We start from the raw sequence: 9,514 nt of genomic DNA, 5'->3' as shown, positions 1-9,514 counted from the left end.
AGTGGCACATCTTACCCCACTCTCTTCTACTCCAGAGCCTAGGTGGAAACTATGCATGCCTTGGATGTTAAAGTGTGTATACATGCAGATGTGGTTAGAATTGTGGCACAAAACAGTGTGGTGATGATGATGATGGTGGTTTTAGTGACAGCAGTACAGTTTTGGATGAAACACATTCATTAGTATGCAGTTACACTAGGGAAGATGGGCTTCGGCTCAAGGGTAATGTATTTCTATTGTAAAATTCTCCCTTTACCCATATGTTTTAATTTGTGGGTCACGGCATATTTCCAGACCATCACAAAAAGTTGATTAATCAGAATCTGTTCCTTCGCTGGTCCTGAGGTTCCAGAGTTAAAAAGAGTATTATTTGATATTCATGAATATTTAGATTTGATCCCACATATGTCACACAACTTCTGTCATGCTCTAGTTGGGAGCAGCTTTTGATTGTTTTTTTTGTTTTTTTGTTTTGTACAGTTGCACACACAGTTTAAATTTACTCTTGAATAGAAAAGCAGGAACTTTAGAACACACATTCTATAGTGTGAATGTTCACCTTTGCCATAAAGACTTTATTTAAAAATAACAAGGCAGACATTTACCTCTGGGGTCGAAGCAAAAGGATTTATTAAGAAGCTGAGAAAGTAGGGATTCGTGAAAGGGGAGAGGGGTGGGTGGCAAGGGGAAACATGGAATGCTTAGGGAGTGGGAAAAGGTACTTTTTCACAGATTCCATTTCATTAAAATTCATCCATGTCAAGATATAATCATACTAAGGATGAGATGTGACCTCTGTGTGATATCCACATTGGTTGGAATAGGTTACGAGCACCACTTTGCACAACTGAATGTCAATCTCCACTTTTATTTTCTCTGGCCCGAACCCTTACATTTGCAAAGTGGGCATGACCCCTTGAAAATGAATTACTGCTGCTAACTACTCACCAAATTGCCAATCTGAAACACAGGGATACAAAGGGCATCTAAAACAAACAACATTCTAGTTATATCTGTAAAAAACTAGAAATCCAGTATGCGCTTGTTATTCTCCTTCATGTCATTCATGCTATTTCTAGATTAGAGTAAGGTTTATGCAGTATTCAGTGGGTTATAGGCTCTAGACAAGGCATTCATAGCTATGAATCTATCAAGGCTCAAGCAGTGGTAAAGGGAAAGCTTTTTACCCTCCTCAGCTTTTGTAGTTTCAAACCAATTCCTTCCTCTCGCACCGCCGTGGCTCAGTCAAGCCTTAAAGCTGATTCTTGGGAGCGCTTGGCTCCATCTTTTTGCCTTTTTGTTTTTATATCTTTCTTCTCTCTGATTGTATGTGCTTTCCTGCTCTGTTCTGCTCCCTGCCGTGGGCTTGCAAAGCCCTCTCCCTGATCTTTCCTGAGTAGCTGTGCAGTTGCAGACTGCCACGTTGAAGGACCCACATGCTCATTTGAGCAGGTCGTTGGGATGACAGTAAGCAGCCGCTATGGCACAATAGTGGTATCTGAGAAGACGGAAGTGACAGAGTCAGCATCGCTCCGCGTTACGGACAGCTTGGGATGCTCGAGGGCCAGTGCTGCCCGTGGCCTCCCATTCTGTGCCTTCTCGATGGGTTCCAGAAAGACCACATGCTTGTTGTTACTGACCTTGTGGCCGGAGCCCTCCGTAGTGGCAGGTGGTGTTGGTGTCAGGATAGATGACTGAGCACTGCATTCATTTGCAGGGCTCGGAGTTGCTGGTAGAGGCTGTTTGCGACACCAGCAGCGACAGGGTGTCAAGTACAGGTACATAAGGACCAAAATCAGGCTGACGACGCAGCCCAGAAGGGTTGTAAAGCCAGTGTTAAATGACTCCTCCTCTGGACGGTGCATCTGCACAGTTACGTTAACTTCAAGAGAATCGTTGCTTGACTCTTGATGGTCTTGAACCATGCACAAGTACACCCCAGAGTCGTTCTTGTGTGCTGCCAAGATTTCCAAAGAACCATTTGAGTACATTCGCAGCGTATTGTTATTACCAGGAGGAACAATGTATCCGTGACGTTGGGATACCCACGAATAGTTGAGATGCTTTCCCTTTAATGATGTTACACAATCCAACATCACTGAGTCCCCAGCATCTGCTTCCTTACTAACTTTCCTCATGGGGGGTTTTATTTTGCAATTCTCAAAATATTGTACATGCTTGAGAAAATGCAACACAGCACGTTGCTCACCGTAAATCAAGCATGTATGCTCCTCTTGAAATTCTGTCACTGAGGTAAAGCCTCTGTACTCCCATTGTTTAAACAAACCGTACATGGAGCACTCGCAAATTAGGCTGTTGTTGTGCAGGAACAATCCATTCTGCACCTTTTCCGTTAAAGCTGAGATGGCCTCGACGGGAAGGTTGGGCATACGGTTCGAACTTAGATCCAGAGTAGTTAGATTGGGATGTTGTTGAATGGAAAAGAAGGGGAAATCTGTCAGTCTGTTATGGCTCAGGTAGGCTTTTCGTAGGTTTGTCAAACCACTCAAGGCTTTGCTTTCTACTGTCACTATGCGGTTGTTGTAGAGGAGTAACTCCTTGATTCCTACTAACTCTTGAAAGTAGTGGTCCTCGATAATGTTCAGTTGATTGGAGGAAAGGTCCAGATGGCGTATGTTGCTCGTGTTCCGGAAGGTTCCAGGAGTGAGTCTGCTCAGCTGATTGTGGGCCAACCGTATGGTGTCAAGATTGGGCAGACCAGCGAAGCTACCCTCCTCAAGACGATCTAAGTTGTTGTGGTTGAGGTCCAGTGTTGCCACCATTACAGGCAACTTCTCCGGGACTTGGTTGAGGCCAAGGTTGGTGCAGCTCAGGATATCGGATGCAATCAGGCAACCAGAGGGGAGGTTAGCTCTGACTAGCTGCAGCAGAAAAGAGCTCAGCATTAGGGGTGCGGCCACACCCTGAGCACACAGCATTGTGCCGTCAGGATGCTTTGGTTGGGAATCGGAGCAGCCAGAGTTTCACCGGGGTAGAGGTCTACACGGTGTCGCCTTGGTTAGGTGTTCCCTTCCTTAAAAATCAGACAGAGCAGATCGCAAGACAAGGAGAACAAAAAGACATCAGTTATTTAATGCAGTGGATACCTTGCTCAAGAATTCTTTGCCGCTTGGCACTGTTCTGTCAGCCTAAGGCATGAAAGTGCATCTATGCAAGTACTATTATTATTTAATCAACTTACTGTCAGTCTGATTCAAAAACAGCAGAACTCTAATCTTAGAAGTTAAAGACAATAAGATTATCTTTACCTTAAGTTTGCCAACGATTACTCCAAATATCCCGCCTCATAACTCTTGTTACTTGAATTTCGAGTACTGCCCCAGATTTTAGTCCATTCCCAGGTAGAGAGGCATGGCCATTTGAGTCTTCAAAGTGAAAGCAATTGTTTTTGTCCAATCCTCAAGGTTGAGCCCAACCTTCTGTGCACCATCCTTTTAACAGTTGGTGTTGTTTTGCAGCTCTGACATCTGAGACGGCACAGAAGAGGTCTTAAATCAAGAGTTAGCTCGCTGCCGCAGGCTGGAGGATGCTTTTGAGAAAGTCAGCATCCTGTCCAGTTCAGTTAGGATAATCTTGCCCTCAGTTGAACAGCAGGCGCACAACGTGTCACATGAGCACTGGTCCAGAGTAGCCACAATAACAGTCCACAGTACAAACAATCTGTTGTTTGTTTGAACAAGAAGGCAGAGATACGACACAGCTGTTTTATCAGTGTTGCTCCAAAACCGGAAGAAAGTAGTCTTTCAATTTTAGACATAGATTTTGTCCGTCCATTTGGTTCAAATGACATCTAAAGCTAACTCTCAAGTTCCAAGCTTCCAGTGTCCATATGGCATCTGGAGAAATTGGTGAAAAGATGAAACCCCAATCAAAGATCGTAAGACTCCCTGCTCCCAGATCCTGGTCTCCTATCAAAATGTTTTTTCCTCAGCATTCATCCTTTTTTTTCTCCTTTTCCTCTGCTCTCTGAATTGTATGGGTCTTCCTCTTTTTTCTCTAGCGGAGCTTGAGTGTGTACTACACTCCCTCTCTGTCTCTCTCTCTTCTCTCTGGCGCTCTATAAACAGACATGGAGTTTCGGAGGAGGGGCGATCTGGAGGGGGGTTCTTCTGAGTACTGATTGGTTGAAGCCGGAAATTATGAAAGGGAAGTATTTGCCAGAGCCTCCCCTGGTGGTGCTGTTCCCCCCCCCCCCCCATCCCTTGTGTTCGTCCAATTATACATTTGCCTTTAGTGATACCTCTTAGGCAGGTTATGTTTACTCTCTTTAGCTTTAATATCTCATTGACCTGTGTTAATGGGGATCTGACTAAGCATTAATTGCTTGGATTAAAATTCATATTAATGTGAGAAGTGATTTTATAGATGATTTCTGCTTGGTGCATATGATGTGTACATACTACACACACACACACGTTTAATTAGCTATCTAAATGGAGACACAACAAAGACTTCTGTGGTTTTTATATACATATTTTCTTACCTAACCCTAACCCTACCCCTTACAGAAAACTTTCTGCATTTTTACAATTTCAAAAAACCATTTACTTTATTTTTATACCAGTTTTACAAGTGAGGACGTCTCTAAAGGAAGGGAGGTTTTTGGAGATTGTGCAGGTTTTGCACACTTTTGTTTGCTCACTTTATTTTTGTACAAGTTGGAATAGAGTTTTATGCAATTTGGGTCATTTCAGACATTTTAAGTTTAATCTTTGTACAATATGAGAAAATATGCAAAATAAATAATAATTTAGGGCATAAAATTTTAGTTTGGTAATTATGCATTTATTAGTAATTTATTACATATTTATTAATATTATTACAAAAATGGCGGATTTGGCTTTATGATTGGCCAGATCCCCTTAATCAAACTCCAGGCGAAGGGTCAATTGAGCAGCCAAGATTGGACAAAGTTTTGAAATAACTGGGTCTATAAATGACTGCAGTTAATGCCATGTGCTGCTCTTTTCACACATTTCTTTAAAAAAAAAAAAATGATATCTATAAAGGTCTTTGTGTCATTTGGAGCAACCACTCATCATGTGGTGCAACCAATAATAGCAATAACTGTATTAAATTAAAAAATAATTTATCTAATTTCTGTGGCTAACATGTGAATAACTGTTACATTATGCTTAAGTGAATTATATTTTTTAAACATTTGCATAAGTTTTATGCAATTTACAGAAAAATAAGTCTGATAGCTACATTTAAGAAGGCAACTCTGAAATTATAGAACAAAAATATGAGATCATTTTTTACAAAAAGTAAAAAGAAATGCAAATACTTTGTTTCCAAACACTTGATTACTGAGAAGATCTAAAAAAAATGTTAAGCATGTTAAGAAATAATAGTGAATACATTTTATTATAAATCATGGCCACACCAAATGACATTTTTTAAGGCTACGGCCGATTCATCTAGATGAACAAACACCAAAATCACTTAAATCACTTGTAAAATTTTAATATGAATTTATGTGTACACAACATTCTTTTTTTTAACAACTACAAAATACAGTACTTCAAAAATAGTCGAAAAGCTTAACATTGTGCCAGGTTTGATGTCAGTGACACCAAAAATGGTTCCTGGCTGTCTCATAACTGAACGCAATTCACCACGTTTGAATATCCTGTTCATTGTGTATTTAATATGGTTGAGTGCACGCTATAAACCTGACATTACTCATACTCATGAATTAAAGATAGTGGGTGTATCCGTGTCCTTGAATTAGTTTTTTCTGCGCCTGTAGAGAATCTTTATGTATGAATAAATGTCTTTATCTCGCTTATAGCACACATTTCCTTTATGTATGCGTGTGTGTGTCTTGGCGCCTGTGTTGTCTCTGCCCCTCGGTTATAGTTGCACAGGCTTTGAGTACTGTCAGGGTGCATTATCCTCCGAAACCACTGCTGTGGGCCACTGCCAAAGGTCTTCAAGTAGTCCTACACACACACACTCGCACTCCTCTGGGTCCTTCTAATACAGTACACAACCCATTACTTCTCATCATCTTCGTCAGTTTCATATCTATAACTGATTACAGAGGCCCGCGTTTTCGACAGGTTTCTTGTCACTCTTCCCGAGGCCAAATATTTCACGGAGCGTTTAGCAAAGGCAGAGTCTAAGTTACTCACTGTCAAAAGTCTCCCGATATAACATTGTTCTGGAAAATTGGTTTCCTGGCTCTAAGCTTGCTCATTTTTCAAAAACAATACTCTGGAAGTGAAAGAAACATGCTGGAAGACAGGAAGAGGAACCCTAAGGTTAATAGCTTAGTCTCTCTCATATATGTTTCCAGACAACCATCAATTTGAGCCGGAAGTTGCTCTGCACCTTTCAAAAACTTTGACCCAAGAACCAGCGAAGCGTCTAACTGCTTATTATGGTGTCCCTGCTGACGTCTTTACCGCGCTCTCTTCAGCATGACATATCCATCTGCTTTCAGAAACACCTTAGAAAGCACTTTCAAACTGCTGCGAGCACCATAAAGTTTTAGACGGCCCCAGAGTGTTACTCTTCCCAAGAGTGTTCTGAAGATTGGCATGGTGATACCATTTATCGCCCTTCAACAGTTAGTTAATATTTTTTGAAGATAAGAGGTGATAAAATATGACTCATGGGAAATGCCATGGCTTCTGACATGTTGTTTAATGGAAGCAGTCCTCAGCGCTTGATAGATGCTGTACAAGGTGTTTTTGTGATGGTAAAAGACCTCAGGGGTCTGCTGATGTATTCAAGACAGACAGATATTTGCTTCTCAATGGCTGGGTGGTCGATCATTGAGGACAAACAAAGTGATGTGCCATGGATGTGCCCCAGAAAAGCTTTGTTTTGTTGGGAACGAGTCTATTGCGGCTAAGAAGTTCCCACTTACGAGTTTGGAAATGGCTATTATGATTTGACGTGTTCATTCCGACACTGCATTGTTCTGCTCCTACTAAAGAATAACTTTCACACCATTGTGTGTATTTAAGTACCGTGTACTTTAACGTGTATTTTAAGTACCTAGCACAAAAGCGATAATGGCATACTTTGGGATACCGATGGATTCGACCACCTCTCATTGTTTTCCACATAATTCTGTGGTGATTACTCACATTTGCACTTACATTCGTCTTTTTCCGACAGTTTTTTTACTCCGAGTCAACCAGGACAAAGCGCCAAGGGGCTTCTACGCACTTGGGAAATATCACTTCATCTGCACATCTCTTTTGATCTCCAGCAATTAGATGGAATGTCGCCTTATTGTCGAGACGCTGCGTGAATTCAGCTCAATCTGCAATCTAAGATGGCTTTCGGAGCGTGCAAAAAGCCGAACTGCAGTCAGACAATTCATAAACACAAAAAGAAAATTGAGGGAGGCTGTTGTGCCATACTCCACAAACGTTCGAGACAGATTTCATGCGGAGGAACAAACCGAAGGAGAAAGATTTGAAACATTGCCTCTAAATTGCCTCTTTTGTTGTCTGCTTTCTCATTCCTGAGTGTAATAAAGCAGTGTGCTGCTGTCAGAGCAGGGTTCATGTACTATTATATGAATGTCTGTTTTGTGTGGTGTTGCTTATTTGTTTACATTTTGTGTGGATGTATGTAGCAGGTTCTTTTAGAATACATTCAGATCAGTGTCACAGTTCATCAGTCCCTATACGTTGAATTGAGTGTACCGTGAAGATGAAAACCCATAAATAAAGAATATGTGGGTCGGAGACGTGTCCTAGAGGATAGCGTACATGCTCTGACATGTTTCATGGTAGTCTCAGTCTCAGACGCCTACAGTCTGTTCACTGACCGTCTCAAACATATTGCTCACAAGAATGCAAGAGCTTCTAAAATAATCAGTTTCAATCTGATTGACTTGATTACGCATCTTCTAGGACTCTTTTGGCTGCACCAGTCTGCCTGGAGACGAAGCTGTGTTTATAAGACATTGGGATGATACAGAGCTTTTACAATGAGTGCTTTTGACACTAATTATTGGATTTGCCAGTGATTTGCCAGCCAGTTATCTGCGTTAATGGCGCCAAATCATATTTTGACCACATACTTCCGTTTACAGAATGAAGAATAGCTAATAATACTGTAGGTTACATTCCGTTGTCTCTAATCATCATTATGTTGTTTGTCTCTCATTTGCAAAACTACTACTACTACTTCTAGTACTACTAATACAAGCTATAGATTTATCGTTGTATAATGTGTTAAAGGCACAATATGTAAGATGTTTGAATAAAATATCCAAAAAACAGTAGAACAGACCCATTGCGTCGCCTGCCAATGACGCCATACACCCTTGATCTTCCGGTTTTATTTTGTAGAAAACATGGAAACCCCCAAAACACTTTAATGTGTTATGCATTTATTAGACAGATGATGAATGCACAGAATAGCATTATAACAGAACTTTCAACTCACTCAAATGTGTCTAGATAAATCAGCATCACTTTTCCCTGCATACGCATGACCTAAAGGAGTGTAAGTGCACGACTGTGGCATTATAAAAGCTCTGCTGCATTCGAGCCATGTATCGCACTCGCTCAATCATGGCGTCATCAAACTATGCCTTTGTTTCATTGTTTGTTTTGAATATGCGTCCTCTAGCAGCAAAAACGTACATGTTGTGCCTTTAAAAGGACATAAAACTTTAGTTAATGGCGCAACACTATCTCACGACCAATTTGTACGTATTTCACAAGGTGGCTAATTCGTACAAATCTCACTTGTATGATTTTGTACGTTTTCTGTCAGGGGTAGGTTTAGGTGCGGGGTTAGGTGTTAGGTTAGATGGAAATGCCAAGATGCGCATAAATTTTAAAAGTGCACATGCATTTCAGTATGTAAACCTTTTTTTCTGATAAGATTCAATGTGCATAAACTATGATAGAAACACATTTACAGAATAAAAGAAAAAAAAAAAGTCATGTGACTTTGCACGATGGGATGTGATAATGTGACTAACCAGCGGACCGATCTCATTTCACAGCATCAGAAATGTTGTTTTGGTCATTCTGAAATGCCTGAGCAAAGTCTGTCATCAAAGTTTTTCTGTATATTTGTCTTACACGACTGCATTCCCAAACAGCAGGCATCCGCCTCCGAAAGCAGTGACCGCTTTTATGTTTCATCTGCTCACTCTGAGGTGCAAGTAATATGAAAATCATTATATTCAGTGGCTTCTCTGACATTTCTTAGTGATATTTAGTGGCAGTTTATCAGAAGTGACAATTTTGTTCTCTTTGGCTTATTGGATGAAAACGTTGCTTTATTTGCAAATGTTTTATGCAATATTTAAGTTTTGTGCAAGTTAAATTTGCATATTTGGATGGAAACATAGCTATTGATATAAGCAATATCACCCTCGTAGCCATGCAATATTGGCACACTGTATATCAGCAAAACAAATTATATCTCATGTTTAACTATTATAGAGACATCAGAGCCAGCTGTAAATTCCAAAAGTCTGGCCGAGGTAAGGCTGCTCTTGGCGGGTTCA

At 40.7% G+C, this 9,514-nt stretch overlaps 1 protein-coding gene across 1 annotated transcript; it reads right to left on the bottom strand.

Annotated features, from left to right (window-relative positions):
* Positions 1–608: 608 nt before the first annotated feature.
* LOC141339100 (amphoterin-induced protein 3-like) lies at positions 609–3,842 on the bottom strand. The gene is made up of 2 exons (XM_073844731.1): positions 3,270–3,842; positions 609–3,034 (listed from the first exon to the last, which is right to left on the bottom strand). The coding sequence occupies exon 2, from the start codon at positions 2,937–2,939 to the stop codon at positions 1,479–1,481; it is 1,461 nt and encodes a 486-aa protein (XP_073700832.1). The 5' UTR covers positions 2,940–3,034; positions 3,270–3,842; the 3' UTR covers positions 609–1,478.
* Positions 3,843–9,514: the final 5,672 nt, after the last annotated feature.

The sequence above is a fragment of the Garra rufa genome, chromosome 7, assembly GCF_049309525.1.
Source record: "Garra rufa chromosome 7, GarRuf1.0, whole genome shotgun sequence".
Taxonomy (NCBI): Eukaryota; Metazoa; Chordata; class Actinopteri; order Cypriniformes; family Cyprinidae; genus Garra; species Garra rufa.
This window is presented reverse-complemented; position numbering and strand designations above follow the sequence as displayed.

Bases quoted from the DNA above. Each gene is read 5' to 3' on its own strand.
- LOC141339100 (XM_073844731.1), bottom strand. From the start codon at position 2,939: ATGCTGTGTGCTCAGGGTGTGGCCGCACCCCTAATGCTGAGCTCTTTT.